General features: G+C 33.4%; 1 protein-coding gene across 1 annotated transcript; it reads left to right on the top strand.

Moving 5' to 3' along the window:
* The first annotated feature begins 11,674 nt into the window (after positions 1-11,674).
* On the top strand, positions 11,675-20,648 carry LOC105258444 (segmentation protein even-skipped). The gene is made up of 4 exons (XM_011269692.3): positions 11,675-11,786; positions 13,000-13,148; positions 15,174-15,421; positions 19,300-20,648. The coding sequence occupies exons 2-4, from the start codon at positions 13,010-13,012 to the stop codon at positions 20,104-20,106; spliced, it is 1,194 nt and encodes a 397-aa protein (XP_011267994.3). The 5' UTR covers positions 11,675-11,786; positions 13,000-13,009; the 3' UTR covers positions 20,107-20,648.
* The last annotated feature ends 446 nt before the right edge of the window (positions 20,649-21,094 follow it).

Here is a 21,094-nt window from a genome sequence, read left to right as displayed (position 1 = left end):
TAAGACAGACCCACGCTCTGATGTTTAATCGATGTTAAATTTACTTGTATGATTATACATGGTTAAAGCGTTAGAGTAACGTTTCGAGTCATAAATTACCGGGTGGTCCATTCGGTGACCGACCGAATTACCGTGTCTAAATGCGTTGGCGTACATATCTACCGGGGATGGAAAGAGACGGTCTCGTATAAATCAATAACCCCGAGACGAGGTGAGATCCGCGACATGCACATGCTCGAGACGTTAAACGCGCCCGTTGAACGGACTCAAATCCGCTCCTAACATCTCGCGATCGTCCTGATGGTGGTCCAGGTGGCTCGCAGAGGCAATTAAACGTATAAACGGCGGGAATTAGCCGCAAGAATTGGTTCAGCGAGAAGCGCTTTCAATGGATCGGCATTGCTTCCCCGGGCATCAGGACCATTTAACACGATGACATCCCATTTACCACCCCCGCACAAAGACTTTCGCAGACACTGCAAAGCCCCAAAAACCCATATGTCAGCACGTGCCGCCAAACGAAGGCTGCTACGATGCGGCGAGTCGTTCCCTTTCAATGCGGCGAAGTCGATAGTCGGAGTCCCAGATCGGTTCGTCGGTTTCGCTAACAGCCAGTGGAAAATTATTCGCGCAAATAAACAATTTGCAATTAGCATTTCTTTTTAACACTATGATGACGAGAATTTACAATGATCGATTTGATGTGAGAATTTATTTTATATAAATTCTTTTCTCATTTATTTTTCTCAAATATTTAAAAATATAAACTTTATTGTAAGGGAATTGTAGCTTTTAAAATCTTTGAATTTTTATGTCGGTTTTTTTCTAAAAATTATTGTTAAAATATTTAAAAATATTCCGCCAATTTTGCAACTCTGACAAATGGTCGAAAAATTTTCAAACCGTGAATATAAAATATAAAATGTACGCAAATATGAGTTTTTGCTGCATTACAATATATTTACTAATGATAGTGATTTATTAAATTTTATTCACGACTTGTATTTTAATTTCCATAATCGACATCGTTGATGATGTCAATAATGTCGATGAAAAATAAGTAATTATTTCTTTTCAGATTTGAATAAACTTCGACGATATAAAAGACGGCAGTTTAAAAAAAACGAAATAATATATCAATATTTTATGAGTATACCTTGACCTATAAAAGGCCTATAAATATACTAAATTATAGCAATTTTGAAGTGTTAGTACTTTATGGCTTTCGAGGAAGTCCCCTGAAATTTGAAAAAAAGAATCGTTTACCTTTCCTTTCTCCTGCTTTTGTCTCCATTGGGCTTTTCTAGATGTGCCGATGAGCTTCGGTTCAGCACGACAATAAATTCGTTTAATACTTCGCACCATGGGTGTCGTATTCTCTGAAAATTAACTTTCGAATCGGTCATACTATTTTATTCTCTTGCCGTTTCATTCTTCACGAGGAATCTCATGTAATTCTCGCTTTCTAATCTTTAAAGCTTTTTTATAAAGACCCTATAATTTATTTATAATTTAACAAAAAAAATTCTTTTCGTATCTATATGTTATATAATGCTAATCATTGGCAAGCAAAAAAATTATCTTTTTTTAAAGTGAGTTAGCATTTCCGAATCTGTATTTATTTATATTTATTATATACCCAATTACATAATTCTATAAGATGATTATTAGATTATCGATATATTAAATGTCAATATCAATTAATAATTCAAATAATTAAAATCCATGTGATGGTATAGAAGAGCCCATTACAAACAAAGTACAATAATACCATCTTTTTGCGAGAGTATCTTTATATCTAACAATGTGTCGCGACGTTGAAGGACGCGAGCATCTATCTAAATCCAGCATAAGCAAAGGCGCAAAAATATACTATACATAATACATGGATGAACGAAATAATACCGAGTCGAAACGAAAGGATCTGATTTGTCCGCTTATAGTCTCTGCTCGCTCTTAATCTCGCCACCCTCTCTTCTTTGTTTCAATAGTGTATACGCTACCGTGTGTCCAGGTATATCCTTAGATCTCTCTAGTCTCTCGCCCGCGATCCTCTCTTATCCTCTTTCATCCTTCGACGCGTTGCACCGCCCACGAGCCTCCGCGCTGCCAGGGCCAATCGTCTGCGAGCACCGAACAAGGAGTGGTGAATCAACCCCCTCTTTATCCGTTCGCGTTGCGTTGCCCGAGGGGGAAGAGAGCGCACGCTTACACGGATTTCCTCCCTTCACTCCGAAGAGTATCGACCGAATGTCTCTCCTCTCCCTCCGCGCTGATAAGCGAGAGAGACCAGAGCCATCATGGCCGCTGGATGTTTCGACGTATATACACGTTATATACAATATGTAGCGCACGCCTTAGTTTTCCAACTAGCTGTTGTCGCGACGATTTTTGAAACACGGATTCGAAATTAATCCATACTCCTCCTCATCAATTAAGCTTTGCTCTATTATTTTTATAATAATTCAATAATCCTTCCTTATTATTTATTATTTATTTTTATTATTTATTCTTTTTATTATTTATTTTTATTATTTATTATTGTATTATTTTTCAAAAAAATGTCTGCCAAAAATGATTGTAATTGTTTGGCAAAAGGCTCTTGAGAGAAAATTGTCTCCGCAGATCGCGATTCGCTCCCCCCTTTACCGTCATTACGCGATAAGGACGTATTATGGCGTATCTACGCTCGCGCGAGTTCAACGATCCATTCGACATACATATCGCGTGGGTGAGATCGCACTATATACGCGTGTTCGCCAGATCAGAGATCGTAACAGCGCGGTGCCCAGAGCCTTATTGCCACCTACCACCTTTCCCCCCCGAAGTCCACCCTCTCCAATTCCCAATCTTTCCCCGGCGATATCCCGTACGCGGGTATAGAGACTGTATACATGTGCGCGCGCCACTACAATAGTAAATGTACATATATATACACGTAAATATATATGCATTTTATATGTATTTACAGGACGGATCACAAAGAGAAGACCACCGAATAAATGATTCCGCAGCCAAATTAACGATTTATATAAACAAGTATCTCCGTTAGATTTTTTAATGCGTCAATTTTTTTTAATTAATAATTAATTTAATATGTGGATATAATTTTAGTTGAAACCTCTTCTCGCTGATGCTTCTCGAGCGAACCTTCGGCTTTTCTTGGACGTTGCTGTAGAGCGCACACGCGCACATGTATACCTCTCACCTACGTAAGGGCGTATACGTTCACTTAGAACATCGTAACGGCGAAACGCTGTACGAGTTCATCCGTACATTCGGTGTCTACAAGAAAATGTTGCCATCTAACTCGAGATTAGCGTCAGGGACGCTCCTATTCTCCTTCTGGTCTTACGAATTTCCCCGGTTTATCAATCATTCTAGATCCGCACAAATAATCTCAGCGTTTAGTGCGTGGCAAATAAAACGACCTTTTCCGCCAACGAAAAAGATACAAATCTTCAATAATGATTTCTCTCCGGCTTGGAATAATATTATTTTACGATTGCGACATTACATAAATACTATATGATTACTTTTCGCAATCTGTATAAATAATAGAGAAAGAGTGGAAGAAAATATTTATTTTCTAAATTTTTTTTATTTTTACTCCAGAATTATATACATAATAAATATTTACGGTATCTATTTGCTTCTGAATATATTTGAATAAACAATGATAAATTAAAGACGATTAAATACACGGATAAATTAATTAAGAACGGTTCAATTTTGTGTGATTTATAAAAAAAATTAAATTAGAAATATATATTTAAGATGAATGATATAAAAAGAAAATAAAAATTACAAGAAAGAAAAGAACTTATATAAGCGATTTGCACAAATGATAAAATTGATGAGATATTCGCGATATATTTGAAGTCAAGGGTTGCGCCCCTGGCGAACGACCTCGACGATATCCTTCCACAAGGCGGCCATGTTACATTCCCTGCAGCGGTAAAGCCTTGCCAACTAATAAGTTTCATCCCCCGCGTAGTGAGCACCAATTATGAACTTGCTCCGGCCATAATTAAAAAATGTAATTTCGCCGCCAGAGCTCCTCGATCTTCTCTTAACGTCTTAACGATCTCTTACCCTATATTCCCAGAGGTCTGTGTGGAGCAGGATAACAAATTGAAATATTCATTCTCTCAACTCATCTAACTAACCGTCTGTATCTATTGTAGTCGTATTAGCTATAGTTTTTACAAATTATCTCATCTCATTTTTTCGTCGCTGACAGATGCACATAATTAAAATTCTAATAAATAATATAATTTTTCGGGTGTGTGAATAATTATATTTTTTTTTTTCTAAATAATTATCAAATAGTTTTTTAATTACTATTATAAACTAAAGCGATCATTTAGCTGTTAATAATCGTTAATAACTGATGCATCCACCCTCTTCTATCTCTTCCGGCTGGTTTTTCTTTCACGCATTGGAAAAAAATGCGCCACTTTGGCTTTCTCGAACTTAAGCGGCAATTAAAACGAGTGACAAGTGCCGGAATTAGAACGAAATTAGGCGTGCCACTTGAAAAGCTTGCCTAAAAATCTCTCACCGATCGAGGAGCACTTTAACCGACAGGAGCCTGACGCTTCCTGCTTCCTGTTCTTTTACCTTTTTTAGGTCCTTGTGAAGAAAAAAACAATGTCGCGCCGCGTTGAACGCTTCCGTAAAAAAAATCTCTCCCCATACCGCTTATCGCAACGAACTGATGCAAACGTTGCTTCTTCTTTTTCTCTTTTATTCACATGATATTTCACTTACTACACGATTAAAGTGCGTAAAAGCATCGTGATTAAAAATCATTCGTCGTTTTCGAAGAATCAAATTTAATTTAATAAAAAGTTCATTATATTTTGTGTATGAAATTTAATTAGATATATTTTAAATTTGAATTGTATTTATTTTAATACTTTATAAGTAGACAAATTTTCATTATATTTATATTCATTTTCATTGTATTTTTTATTATTTTATTATTTAATATTCAAGTTTTTTAAAACATTTTACATTCATTTAATATCGAGCATCACAAATTCCTCGATTATTTTCATAAAATCCAATTTCGATGCCTAAAATTTCGAGCTTCTCAGCAAACTTTGGAGGAGTTCTACTTTCTTTTCCATGAACAGTATCGAATCTGCGAAAACACCGTGGAAAATCGCGCGCGCTCAGGACCGAACGAGAAGTGGAATTTAATGTCTCTAATTTTGCGCGATCATCCCCTAATTTAATCAAAACGTCCCGCTCTTTCCCCGCTCGTCCCCTCCTCGTCCCGCCGGTTAGCATCGTTATTCCCTGCCCGTGGAATGAGCGCGGAGCAGCCGATTTCGCTAACTCGGTTATAAACTCGGCGCCGTATTACGCTCGGAGGATACGTGCCCCGATCCATCCTTCTCCATTTTCCTCCTTCGCCTCGCAAACCCCGGCGGGTTATGATGGCGGCTATGAGCAGGTACGCCATTAACGTGGAAATTATATTATAATTAGGAGCGCGGGAGCGCAAAGGACGCAGCTTGGGGAATTTACAATTTCGCGTTTCTCACGATCGATTCTCAAACTTGAATGCTTGTAAACGAAATAATGTAAGAGTTTTAAAACTCTTCTCTAAAGAAAAGATTAATGCACCGATGACGAAATAAATTGCAATCAATTTAAATGCACCCAAAAACTGCAGATACATCGCGATTAATGACGTTTCAATATTTTGATTAATAATATATTTTTATGAAATTCGTTCTGTAATTTTGATCTGTTTTTTTATCTGTTTTTGATCTGTTTTTTTCCGTCGAGGATACGAAAAAGAAACAATCATGATGCCTTCGTTGGCAGCTCGAATGAGTATCTTGTCCAAAGAAACACCATTCGCGCAGTGAGAGTGCTTGTCATTGTTGGCAGCCAGATGTATCTACTTGACCAAAGGCAGATTGTGATTAAATTACATGATATATCAAACAAAACCTCTAAATGATACCTTTATTTGATGTGAAAATTGATATCATCAGAAAGTGACGTTCAATTTTTTCAATTGATTTACGTGATTTCACTAAAACAATACAATGTTACGAGTTGTAGAAATGGGAATGGGAAACCCCTTGCAACAAGCTAACATATAACAACATAGATTCCTGACCATCAATAGTTTGTTGAAAAACAAATTATTTGGCTTACGATATCGAGAGGGTTATTTTCTTTAAAATAATTTAATTTAAATTTCTCAAATTTTTCATCGCGTAGATAAAATCATAAAATCATTACAGAGAAAATTTTTTCTATTTTTGAGCAATATATATTTTATGTTTGGAGTACTTTTCAATACTGCATAATTTGTATAAATTTAAATCGATGTTAAAATCATAAATCTCTTTATCCCATTTCAACGGAGCGACATTGGACTGAAATTAATATTCGCGAGTATTCGAGCTGACTCGAGCCCGTATCCCCCGGGACGGGAAGACGGCAATAGAGACCGGCAGCCTTTCATCTCGCCGCTTAACATCAGCGCGATGAGCGACGGTCTGATGCGTATGCGCGCCCGGTGGCACGCACGCTAATACGGCCCTAAAAAATGTCGACACCACGACAATGGCGGCGCGATACAACTTTACGACATATTTTACACCGACCCCCTTTTCCTCGCCTCGCTGGCGGGATGATTCTCGCGCGGATCCGTGAAATCGTCCAACGCGAGCAACAAGCTCGATGACTCGAGTAGCTGCGAGTCGTACGGTAAGAGAGATAAGAAAATCGTCGAGACGTCCCCTCTCAACGAGACTCTTTTCAAGTATATCCACATGACGACCATATTTACCGACTTTTTTTATCGGTCTTTCGATAACCTACGTCATTTTACACAAATTTAATTTAATTTAATTATCGATAACCTAACAAAAATTAAATTAAATAAAATTATCGATAACTTACGTCATTTTACAAAAATTAAATTGAATTAAATTAAACGCGAGAAAATGTCACGTGTATTTAATATCTTATTATTAATATTAATATTATTATTATTATTTGAGATTGGGATGAAAATTTTTGATGTAATTTGGCCTGAAAATTTAGGATGCTAAAAAATCACCCTATGGTCCTGCTATAGTAAATACCAATAATGCCTTTATTCAAGAATTTATCGTTAAAAGGCCCTATATATAACTGGTGATGGCGATTCGTCGCTATTTACACAGTCCTCTCCCCTTCCCCTATTGTAACAGAGCCATCGAGATGTCTATTAAAACCACATTTCGTTGGCAGGGTATAAACCACTTTCCACTACACGCGAGTGATACGCTAATGTCCAGATATTCGCCAATAATTGGCTTAATTGTGCGCTATGTCGCGTGTCTCAAATTAATCGCATGAAATATTCTGTGTTATATCCGTTCTAGTCGGCAGAACCGTAAATTCGCGAGCTCGTACGAGTAATTGATTACGAATGATTCGCAAATGGATAGCATCAAACGCTGCCTCATCGAAGACTCTACTTTCTAATAAACGTTTACGACTTAATACTGTATCAATTACATATACGTGATTATATTTTAATCATTAGTTATGATTGAATTCTCTGTCCATGTTGAACAGAAGATGTCTTTTGTATCTCGTAGAGCTTGATGTAAAACTTTTTAATTATCGCACGTGAAAAATAAAAGCGGCTAAAAATTTTTTTTATATTTTCTCTAAAAAGTTATCAAATATAAAAAGCAAAGTAAAATTGCCGCATTTTTATTTTATGTAATAAAATGCGATTATCATTAATAATAATAAAAATAGCTGTAATAATGTCGATAGCATCAATAAAACATGGCAGATGATCCTTTGTTAAGATTTTATGCTTGAATTATTGTTATTTTCAATTGTTAAAAAGAAAGAAAGTTACCGTTAGCAAAAGCATTAAGGAAAGACACTTTTATGGCTTCCCTTTCGGCTAACAAAAAGAGAATTAGTATCTCTAAATAGTGATCTTACCGACAAATAGCGATATATATTTATAATTGATAATAATAGAAGAGCATTTTAACAAACTGGAGAATTACCTTTGGAAAATTACAAACAAAAAGAAATTGATAAATAGATTTCGATTTATCACGATGCAACCATTCAAATGTTGTTCTCAAGATAAATTTCGAAAGTTTTTGCTCAAACGTTTCGCTCGAAGAAATAATTACATAATTTAATAGTTAGCAAAATTTAAAGATTTTGAAATTAAAGATCATGTACCTGCAAATTAGATTAATTTAAATTATTACTGGTCAAGTCTGAGCGAAAAAGAACTTTAGCTCTTTCTCTCTTTCTTTTTATCAAATAACAATTAATTGATATGCTGATAATAATAAAAAAAATTGAATAGCATAATAACATATTACTTCGTCAAACCTCTTCGCGAATCCTCCCGAGAATTCTCGTGGTTACTATTTGATATCCCGTCATATGATACCCATGATTTGCGAGTTGTGCGTTCGTATGACAGATCGGAACGGGGAAGAGAAGGGCGTTATAGATTTCGCATAAAGTAACGTTACATCGCGCATGTGAGTAAATTAGTCGCTTAATCAAACCGTTTAATCAGCGGCATGATCGCGACCACATCTGGCCGAGCTGTTCGCGCCAATTATCTCTCGCCTCTCCCCCGTTTCCACCTCCCTTATGCGCATAACCGCGTACACTGACGTAACTAAACAGGGGAAGCAAGTGCGAAATTCTCTGAATACGAGAAAAATGCGAAATTCATAAAATCTATCAATATTAATACATATCAGTATCACAGCAATGAAGCGAATTTATCAAAAAGAGCTTAAAGAAGCTTAAACGAAATTTTTTAAATAAGCTTCATAAATAATGTAGCTTTATAAACTGCAAAAGCTGCATGTGTAAATACAGAAGATACATGATAATAAAAATTAAAATTAAAAATGGTATAATCTACTAATTTTTTAAATTTTGCTCGATGTATGTGGGTGTATTTAAGCATGCACGTGATGAATAAAGTGCAGTGTCGTTCCATCTTAAAGTATACCGTTAGTTACTTTAGAAAGATTTTTAGTTACCTAATAATTCTCGCTGAAGGTCCTCCTCTCGGGAGAAAAAAAAATGCCTTAGTTCCCGTTTTAAAAAACATGTTCTAGGTTCCTTGATAGTCATTGTATTTTAGGGAAAAAACGAAAATAAGAAAAAAAACGGTATTCGAAAAATATTTTCTAAAAAAAGAGCGGTACTTTATGTATAAATAAAGAACCATAAGGAGTCTCTAGTATTTGCACGACGAATGTTAGGCATATAAGAGCAGTTTTTTACGAGGTATCCCGTTTTCGACAAAGAAGACAATGGCAAGCAATGAAGTAAATTGGTAAAACTAAAACACACTCTGATAGCTTAATAGCTTTCCTCGTAATTTCTTTACGAGTTATTTTCGTCTCCAATTTTGTAGCGTATAAATCTGATTTTCTTTGCAGAATAATTTATTATTAACACATAGGAAGAAAAACTCATACTAGCTACCTTATTCATGTTGGCTTCCCCTTCAAGAAACCTTTTTTTTTTATTTAATAATAAATTTAAAAAAAGTTTAATTTTTTTTGTTTTATGAACGTGTAAATGGCGCATAATTATATAATCCTTTCGTTAAATTCTCGTAATGCGAGAAGTTAGTTGGGGATAAACATGATTAATTACATTAAATATAGTTACATATATTTAATATCACTTTTATCATCATATAAGATCTCACATAAATAACTGTCTCATTTGCTATAATAGATTATTCTATTGTAATTTTTATTATGAAATATTTTACTTCAATATATTTTTCTGGTCTTGGGAGAGATTTTTGAATTATATTTTTATCTCTTCCCTCTCTCTACCTATGTCTATCTTTCTTAGATTTCTTCAAAGAATTTATATGAATATATAGATGTATTCAATTCGAAATTAATTTTGCACAAAAGTACATTATCAGATACTGAATGATATCCGATCCGTCAGCAGTCTTTCTCAATTTTTTGCTATTCAACAGTTTTTCTGGTTTTACCTGAAAATCAAGTTTTCAAAGATGTTTCTACCAAATAATAGAAAAAAATAAACGAGAGAAAGGGTGACTAAAGTTTTACATTTGCACATGGTCATATAATCATTTTGCCATTCTTCGGCTAGTTTAAGGACATAATATTGAAGATTTATGACAGTTACGGAGTTTACATTGTTCAACAGAATAAAGACGTTCTACCAGACATTTCTTAACTGGGATCCCGTAGCTAAATTATATCTTAAATGCCATTATTAGAAAATGGCAAAAAGAAACTTCACAATCTTAATATTAGATGATAAATATGCACATATAGATTGATATAATAAACATTCATTGAAATATAATAAAACTATTATGCAGCGTAGAAATTATGTAGAAATTTAACAAATTCAATTATGTGAAATTTACGATCACGTGACAAAGTTGAATAAAAAATTAAATTAATTTAATTAATAATATTAATAAAATTAGTAGCAATAGAGGAACAAAATATAATTAAGTAATTGTTTGATATTTTTTAGCATATTTCCAATGAATTTTATTTGATATATGTAAAGATAGAGATGTATTAATATTCGCTTATATTTCAATCGATTTCATATAATTTATCTTATGCAAATGTTACAACTTTTATTTCTGTTTTTTTTTTAGTTTTCTATTATTATTTACATTTGCTATGACAAATGAAGTAAGTGTATCAATGAAAAAAAAGAAACAAAATCTTTAATTTAATACGGTTTCACACGGAACCGTTCCTGAAACCGTTTCTTATTGTTAGTTCATAGTGATGCTTCAGAATGGGACAAAATCTGTAACGGTTCCGGATTTGTAATTTTCTACGCGACGCAGGATTTCTCGAACATCATCCACTACTTTTGATGCAAAATGAAATGTATAATAATTCCGCATAAGCTCTGCTAATTTTTTATGCGAAGCGTAAAATTTCATTATCATTATTATTTCGTATCGAAAATACCGAGCCAGGTCCAGCGAACTCTTCTTCTCGCGTGAAAAATTGTTAACACACGAATAATTATGTTACATTACGAAAAATAATTTGTTCATTTTTATTTTCTTCCTATATTTCAAGAATAAATGATAAATTTATTAAGTATTATTATTTTATTTATTTATTAGGTATTATTATTTTATTTATTTATTTATTTATTAGATATTAGATATTATTTTATTTATTTATTTATTTATTAGGCTTATGATAGATTAATTTTTCTCTAATTAATATTTGATCGAATAAATTTTTACATGTGTACGTGAATATCTCAAATTTATACGCGACCGCCGATTAAGATAAAGGCAAATGTTAATCAGAGAGCCTTTCGATTTCTACAATATATTATACAAAGTCCAAATTATTAGAGACATTTTAAAAAAATGTTGCGTCTAGGGTCATGGAAACAACTAAATCCGATCCTGTCTGCTTCCGACCGCACTGTTAGTCTATACTATAGCTGTACACACACCAGACCAGAGTGTCAGGTAGGCTCCACCCCTCGTTCAACGGGATGTAAGCGCAACGACCAGAGCTCTCGCCAATCAGAGAACCTAGAGCCTGGTAGGGGAAGTGGATCTATATATATCTGGACGCTTTAGTGATCTCTTAGTCAAGTTTAAGACATTTTGCGTGACTGTGTCGTTAGAGAGTGTTGTACAAAAATACAAGGAAGAAGAGATATTGAAATGCATATATTTATAAATTTGCAATAAGTGTGATTAAAGTGATATTTATCAGGTAGATATCTTTCTCTTTCTCTCTCTCTTTGTCAGTTATATGTATTTTTTATAAAAAGAGTAAAGTGATAAATGTAGAGATAACGAAGTTACTTTCTCGCGTACGCAAAAAGATGACATACGTGTAATATTTTCCGAATTACACATTTGAAAGTAGATCTCTTTGCACTTATACGAGTTTTGGGAGCAACTTATCCTGGTGCCAAGTATGAATTTGATTTGAAAGATACACGACGCGTGTAATTCATGTTTCACCTGCCGGCACCAACACTCACGTGTCAGCGTTCGCGTGCTGATGTTATCCATTTGCATCCTTTTACTACGCTTCTCTCTCTTTTTTTCTCTCAATATTGTATAATTTTTTCTCATCTTTCAATAAATTATGCGTAAATTTTCGGCTTGTCTTCACAAATGCTAAATAGTCTTTTACGTACAAATGTGCTATCGATTTGTCATCTTCATTCAAAAGTTTATTTTGCTAGGCACAGGACGATAATAAAGTCTTAATTTGTGAATGTGTATTATATTACTTTTCCGATACGATAGACTTATATCAAATGATACGCCTATAGAAAAAAGTGTTAAATCAAAATTTGTATATTTACACTAACGTGTTCATTGACTCGTATATACGCAACAATTTATAATCTTCTTAGAAAAATTTAATAATTTTAAATTTCAACAATATTAGTCTTATTTTAATATTGTAATTGTCACCTCAAGTATATATAATTATTTAATTCTACTTTAAGAAAATTATAATATTTGATTTAAAAATGTTATTTTATATCTAACATTGTTTCCTTTTCATTCATGAAAATTTAAATCTTCGAAAAATCAGAAAAATATATATTTTTCTTGATTGCACTAAATAAAATGGCTTCATTCAAGTAAGCAATTATTCAAGCAATTATATTTTTCTTTCATTAACGCAATATAATCTCATTTCAAGATTTCCATGTTAAGACTAAATATATTTTCAAAACCAGAATGTCTTTTTTTCTGTGCGAGAACATAACAATTGACTAAAATGTTTAATTAAATTATTGTTATTGTTCACTATACCGATGATAAAATATCGCGGAGATAAATAGCTATATAATTCTTGTGTTAAACATTTTACGCTTTTGATTGAAAAAATATCGCGAAAATTTAAGCTATAATCTTCAATTTGTAATAAAGTGATAAATATGTGTATTTCCTCTGTTATAAAGTGGCAACACAATGCATTCCACTTATAATAGCGAAGACTATGAGCATGAACAAAAAGAAGATGTGGCCGATGATGATACGATAGTGGTCGATCTGGGGCCATATGGATACAGTCCACCATCAAAGGTATCGACATCGCCAACTGAAAATGGTAAGTTTCATTACATTATTAATTATTACGCGATCAATATTTCCCAATCATTAAATCATTAATTTTTATATGCGAGCAAAAAACATATTTCTTCATTCTTATAATTAAGAAAATTATAATTAAGATTAAGATATATAATTAAGATTAAGTTATAATTAAGAAAAAACGTTTGTTTAGAAATGTTTAAGTTGTTTATGTACAATTAAGATACGCGATAATCATGCGACATAGTCAGAACAATCCATTTTTTAAATCCATTATTTCATCTTATTTTATATTTATATTAAAATTATTAACGCGCTTAAAAATCACATCATACACTCTTTTATAATTATTATTGTATATAGACAAAATCAAAAATTTAAATCGCGTCCCTCGCATATAATAAGATTAAATTTATTTAATAAAATAAAATTTGAAAAAAAAAACACGGATTTTTTTTAATATCTTGATTTTTACTTTGAATTTTCTTCCAAAAATAATTCCAAAAATAATTGTAAAATAATTGTAAATGTTAATTGTTGGAGTCTCTGAATAGATCTCACATTTGAAAAATGATGCTATAAATAATCAACAATGAAAGATTACAGTTTATTTATGACTATGATTATGAGAAGTATTTTATGACCATCTTTTGTTGGGGACCAATTGAAACAATAATTATTGTTGTGAAAAATCCTAGCCCTTATCTTTTGTAAATTATACCCAAATAAAAATATAAATTCTTTTGTAAAATTTTCTGAAGAAAAATACCCGAATAAAAATACAAATATTTTAAATGCGTCATCTTTCATGATCATTTATTCTTAGAAAACCGAACATTTCTTTGTGTATTATAACATAGAATTATGTCTGTGATAATTTGATGTTTTCTTAAACATTTAACATGTATGAGGGAATAAAAGATTAAAAATAAAATTAATAAAGAAATAACAGCTATGCAATATCAAATTAATAAAAATATAGCTTTGCATGTTTAGTCATGATTAATATATACGACAGACATGATGCAATTCGAAAATGTTTAAACGAAAAAGAATGGAAGGTAATTAATTTAATTTACAATAAAAAGGCTAGCAATATTTTTAATATTATTGATATTAATCTCTCGAAACAAATGCGTCCATGCGTCGAAAAGATAATAAAAACGAAACAACAAAGAGATTCAAAGATCAACTAATTTCAAGTAATTATATGCGCGGGCGAAAATAATTTTTTCCTCGTATATATTTGCGGCATTAAAAATCTTGACGTCAAAATTATAGTATTTTAATTATCGCATCGTCCTTTATGTTTTGAGATGACGACTTGTTTGTATATTGTAAACCACAGACTGAAAAGAATCGCGCGAAAAGATTTCATGCCGAAAAGAAAACTAGAAAAGGCCAGTAGTAGAATAGACCACGAACACTTTTCTTTTGTAATGTTGCGATCTTTAAATACGATCACCCACTGTTAAATGTTTCTATAATATATTTTCTTTGTAAAAAAGACATGACCCGTGTTTTTCAGAAACAGGAACAATAGTAACTTCCTTGTGGAAATATCTCGCAACTGTTATGTGTCTAAATTTCCGTTTACGTAAAAAGACAAAGAAATGAGACATGAAAAGAAACTAGTATAGATCTCTTTGATGTAAATTAATTTAGAGTGATTAAAAATCTTTTTCTGTATTTATAGGATCAGTTGAACCTTCAATAGAATAAAGTTAATCGGCTTTAAAAAAAGAATTTTATAAAAAACATAAAATTGTGTACTAAATGAATTAATATCATGGAGTACATTTATATTTTGAATATTTAATATTATTAGATACTATCTATATCATCATTAATAAGACATAATCTGACATTTTTACGAGCATTGTTAAAATAATAATAATAAATATTTATTAAATGCAATAATAATAAATAAAATAAATATTTATTAATTGCGTTTTAATTCTAGTTAGATATTTTTTTATTACCGAAATTGTCTTTTTTAAAAAGATTATAACGTTTGTTTGTTCTTTTGTGTTTTATTCAGAATCGCCGATTTTGCATAAAGATCAACAGCATCACGTGCAATCTAATCATCAGCATCATCAACAACAACAATCACAACAGCAACAAACACCAAATCCTCCTGTGGACACAGTCCGGAGATACAGAACCGCCTTTACGAGGGAACAATTAGCTCGTTTGGAAAAAGAGTTTAACAGAGAAAACTACGTAAGCCGACCGAGAAGATGCGAACTGGCTACGCAGCTTAGTCTACCAGAATCTACGATCAAGGTAGGGAAATTTTTGAAAAATGCAAATATTCTACTGGAGAGAGTTATCTCGAACGTATTCTCGCGAAAAGTTTTCTGAAAAAGTTACAAATTTCGCGATTATAACGACTTTTATTGTGCTGCCGACAATAAATAAATTTCGCTTACATTAGATATCGAAAAATTTAGATTGTGACAATCTGAGGCTCGAGCGGTCTCTCTTTGTATTAGATAAACATTAGGTCGAGTATTATGATCGATACCGGGAGTCTCTGATTGAAAATGAGTTAATATTTACGTATAGAATTCAACAAACAATGACTTCATCTATAGCCGACGCAATAACGCTTTCCATTAACGCTTTCGTGTTTGATCGAAACTTCGAGAAATCATTAAAGAAAATCCTTGGATCAATTAACGAATTATAAATCTTCAAATTAATAAATTCAATATACATATAACAGTTATCTCCCTCTCTCCTTTTCACATTATTTATTTTCTTATACGATATATAACTTATTTATTTATAAATAAATAGAAAACAAATTTAAAAATACATAATTTATAAGAGAAAATGTGTGCAAGAGAGAAATTATATGCACGAATTATATTTAAAATTATATTGAATCTATTATTTTTACTAATTGTTATTAATTCATTAATTGTTATATAATGTTATTAATTCATTAATTGTTATATATTCTACATATATAATTTCTCACGGCTGCTGCACCCACTAAAAGATAGAGACTCCTAACACCGAGCACTTAATAGAAGCAATTAGTAGCGTTTTTGTCCGCGAGCCGAGAGCTGCCGGTTATTTCTTGCCGCGGCCAGCTGTAGCCATGTTTGATCGGCGATTATAGCTTGGAAAGCGATTCAGCATCGTGGCTCTTATGCAGCAGTGCCGTAAGTAAGTAAAGCTATTCCCCGAGATCATCCTTGGACGCGGTAGGTTCGGACCGAAATAGAGTTTTTACGCGATGCGCGAAAGGGCTGCGTTAACGCGTCGGTGAACATCACTGTGTTTTAGTTACGGCACTGATCTCGCCGGTTCGGGGCGAGAAGGGGAGAGGTGGAGGGAGGGGGAGGACCGGTCGAGCAAAAGTGTTAAACGGCTCAATTAGCGACTGCCTCGCGACCCACCTCAGACATTAATGGATCTCTTAATTTCTCGTCTCGCGTTAGCTCGCCGGCCGGCGATGTCGGCCGTAAAACGCGCGGGCAATGGAGGAGCGAATGGCCGAGGTGTTAAACGACGGTAAACGTCCCGCACGAATTATCGATATAATCGTTCGCCGCCTCCGAGAATTCTTTATTTGTATAAATACACGACCGAATGCTTATTTAGAATACGTGGTATCCCCAAGTCCGCGAGATAAAATAACCATAGCGAGAAATTATGCGCCTTTAATATATTGCAGACATAATAAGAGTATAATTTATTTTAAAAAATATTAATATAACGAATATGAGATATACGATCGAAATACTTAAAATTAATTAATTTTGTATAAGTTTTGTAACAACTATATTTTAATCTTTTATAATTTATGTACTCATTGTTTATTTATTCATTCTAAAAAATCATTTAATTATTTAATTTATTATTTAATTAAATAACAAAATTTGTCAGTTGTTTTTTTTTTACTATTTGCTATATGTTTAGTATTTTTAAAATTTATTTCTTTTTATTAAATACTTGGAGGCGATTAGCCTTCACAATGCATAAAAAATAATGTATATATACATATATAGTCTATGATTTTAAACAACATTAAATTTTAAAACTGTCTGCATTAAAAAATTTCAAATAGTTTTATTAAATTTTTCGAAAAAACTTTCTTGCTATAGTATTTTAAGACACCCCGTGTATAACTTTCAAGCAATACAAAAATATAGAAAAATAAATGTAGAAATAAATAACATAGCTGCTTCATCAAATCGATCAAATAGTGAGTTAACAAAATTAGAATTTAACAAAATTAATATCGCTCACCTCAGGGTTGCTCGATTTCTCTCCGAGTCTCTTCCTTCTCTCGTCTTTATCCTTTGTTGCTTCTTTGTGGCACTCATTCGGGAAAACAATTAATTATCCACACTTTACTTTATTTTTCAAATCGCACATATGACACACACATTATTTTAAATCACAGATAATCGCGAAAATCATTATTAAAGTTACGATTCATCGGCACACTGAAAAATCGCAACGTTATTCGTATTGATAACGAATTTATTCGTCATAAATTATATTCATTAAATAAATAATTAATTGGAGAGATTATTGCTTCGTGTGATTATAAAGTTTTGCGATTGACGACTCGTAACCGTATCGAGACAATGGTTATTTATCAAACAAGTATTTCACGCTGCTTACGCGGCTATCAATCAAAACGATGCGAAACGAGAGTCGACGGAGCGATGATATATATTCTTCAATATTAAACGCATCTGCGTGTATCTTCAATTTTAATGTATACTGCATATATTTATCATATATTTATTTATTACATGTGTTAAAAAGACGCGAGAAAACCTTGAGAGATAACTAATCGCGCAGATTGATAACCGCCAGGTGTAACGACGATCGCGTTTCGCGAGATATTACGTGTAAAATCGATGAGCATACCTCTCCCCCTAACCTTCCCCCCACCCTTCAACTCTCGTGGAATGTCAACATGACCGCGCATAAACAGTAGGGCACAAAGAACGACAAATACGTTTTATTATCGTAACGAAAAATATTGTAACATATTTTACAAAATCGGAATATTTTCTTTTTGTGTTCTTTTTCAATTTCAAGTAGATTAATAATATACGACATGTATAATGATGTATCACGGCTTTTCATTGAGCATTTCAAATCAGTTCGAATGTACGATTTAAATATCATTGCACGTTCTTAATCCGAAAATGATAGGTATATTATACGTCTCAAGCCGGTGAAAAAATATAAAGCAAAATATATTCGAATTTAAATATCAAAGAAATAACGATGGTATTAAATATCATGTGCTAAGATAATTTTTAATACCTATCCCTTATGGTTTTGATGTCTGTTTATAGAAATTACGTATAAATCGCGTGAAATAATTATCTTGACAAAAGTAATTATTGATTCTACGAATTGTCAATCGCGAGAATAGATTAATTACGAGGGCTAATAATTTGCTGAGGGATAATAATTATATGAGAAATAATTGCTAGTAGTACTTGTCGTGATCGCGATATACAGACCGAATATGTATCTATACAATAAACGTTTTTTCTTGTTTATATTCGGCAAGGTTAAGTGTGATTCATTGTGTTACATTGTATTCCTTCCTGAAAAACCTTTTACTTTCTCATTCATTCCTCTGCTTCAGACAATAAAGCCTGCGCACGACGTCAACGCGCCGCAAAATTGAGTTTATATTTTTAGTAAATTATAAAATATATATATATATAGAAAATACATATACATAGAAAAAAATATATGTTTTAAAGCCATCATATATAGCTAAATATATTTTTATTATTATATATATTATTATATATTATTATATATTTTATATTATATATATTATATATTTTATCATCATATGTATTATTATATATTTTTATTAAAATTATATAACAAGTTTTCTAAAGTTCGAAATAAAGTTACGAAACTCTGATAAATAGCATCTAATGAATATTTGAATAATACATTTTTCTCTTAAATTTTTGACATATATATATATATATATATATATATATATATATATATATATATATGATAGTATTAGGGATTATAAAATCTAAAACTCAAAACAATTTTCGAAATTATAATTTGACATCTACATATATTATAATATATACACGATAATGTTATCAATTTAATTAACGTTAATTACAATATCGTTTCGCTCGTTACAGGTGTGGTTTCAGAATAGACGTATGAAAGACAAGAGGCAACGGATGGCGTTTACGTGGCCGTTGACCGTGTGTTCGGATCCAGCGTTCGCGACATTGATCGCCGCGGCTTCCGGCGCCCTGTCACCCTATCACAGCGCGATACCGAGTATACCGGCGACGGCGCATCTGGCCCCTTCGGCGACCCCGTACGCATCCGCGGCCGCGACGTACTACGCGCGGTACTCGCCGTATCCCTCGATAAGCGCCCTGCATCGACCGCATCCGCGAGCCGCTGCCGCCCCTTATCCGGCGCACTCGCACGTGCTGCATCCTCATCCGGCTCATCTGCCCTTGCAGTTCGGCCTGGGCGTGCCGACCGTTGGCAGCAACGCCTTTCCCCCTGTCAGCAATCCTCCCCCTACTACGATCACGTACGGGCCGCCGTTGCTGCCGTCCGAGCTGAGCCCGGTGAACTCTGACACCTCCAGCGAGTGCGAATCTTGCGCGGGTAATCAGCCGCAGCCGCAGCACGTCGTCCACCCGCACCACTCGCATCACTCGCCGCGTCACTCGCACCACGTAACGAGCGGAATCCCGGTGCAGCCGCAGCGGGACCGAGTCATCGGAGCGGAACAGTCGACCAAACTGCCTGCACTGAATGGTATGAACGTACCTGCTTCGATATCGTTCATCTCCGAGGGTCTCTACAACTTGTCGACGACCTCGCCGCTGTCGACGTCAATATCGACGCCGACGACGACGACGGTAGCGGCACCCGTATCGGCATCGACGAATAAACCCGAGTTATTCCAGCCGTACAAGAAGTAATTGTTTCACTTGTGACGCGTGATATATTATTTCTTCCGCCTTTCTGCCCTCTCTGCCAGGGATACCACCCCCTGTTTTACGGGAGAATAGCCTTGATCTTTGGTTCGTTTCGCATAGAGTCCTTTCTAAATACCGCCCGCTGGGCAGTAAACATTTCGACTTAAGGAAATGCTTTCGCTGTTAGCGTTGTCTGCCCGCTATTGGGTACCGCAACTCCTACTTTGGGCTAACTTTGTACTGCCAGTTGCGAGGCTGTTTCCTTTGGCTAGGATGGCTGGATAGATACGTGTGGATGTCGTAAATACTCAATGCCTTAACAATTATTAAACGAGTCCCCTTCGAATCGATGCATCACATTGATGCGCGGAATCTTTAATACAGCTGTAATAGAGTTATGTGTCTGAGAATGTTATTTATCGATCAGAACATATTTTTTATTTTGACTTTTATTTCTATTATGATTTATCTCGAGACTGTATTTAAAAGATTTCGATCATTTTGACGATGCCGATTTAAACGTTGATATGATAAAATCGAAAAATTGCCACGTAGTTGTTTCGAGTTATTAAATATAAAGGCAAAAAAATATATAAAAAAAAATATTTAAAAAATGTAGCTAATTTGAATATTTGAATATTTGATTTTACTTTCCATTTTACTAACAGATACTAGCAGATTTTATTTTCCGCTTACGCAGCATTTTTGATCGTAAATACGTTTATGCTTGAAATTAATTATAAAATAAATAGTTTGGATTAGTAAACTAGTAAAATAAAATATTTGGATTGATAAACTATAGCTTTAATAAAAACTATAGCTTAATAATTATAGCTCAATATATATTATGTATTTAAAATATAAAAAAAAATTTTTTTTTGTATTTTATAACATAAAAAAATTTTTTTTTTATTGTATTTAATATATTTTTCAATATTCATTTTATTTCTCACTTATTTTGCATTTACACAATGTAAATATATAGTTTTAG

The sequence above is a fragment of the Camponotus floridanus genome, unplaced genomic scaffold (assembly GCF_003227725.1).
Source record: "Camponotus floridanus strain SB8 unplaced genomic scaffold, Cflo_v7.5 scaffold58, whole genome shotgun sequence".
NCBI lineage: Eukaryota > Metazoa > Arthropoda > Insecta > Hymenoptera > Formicidae > Camponotus > Camponotus floridanus.
Note: the sequence above shows the minus strand (reverse complement) of the source record. Positions and strands in the feature narration are given on the sequence as shown.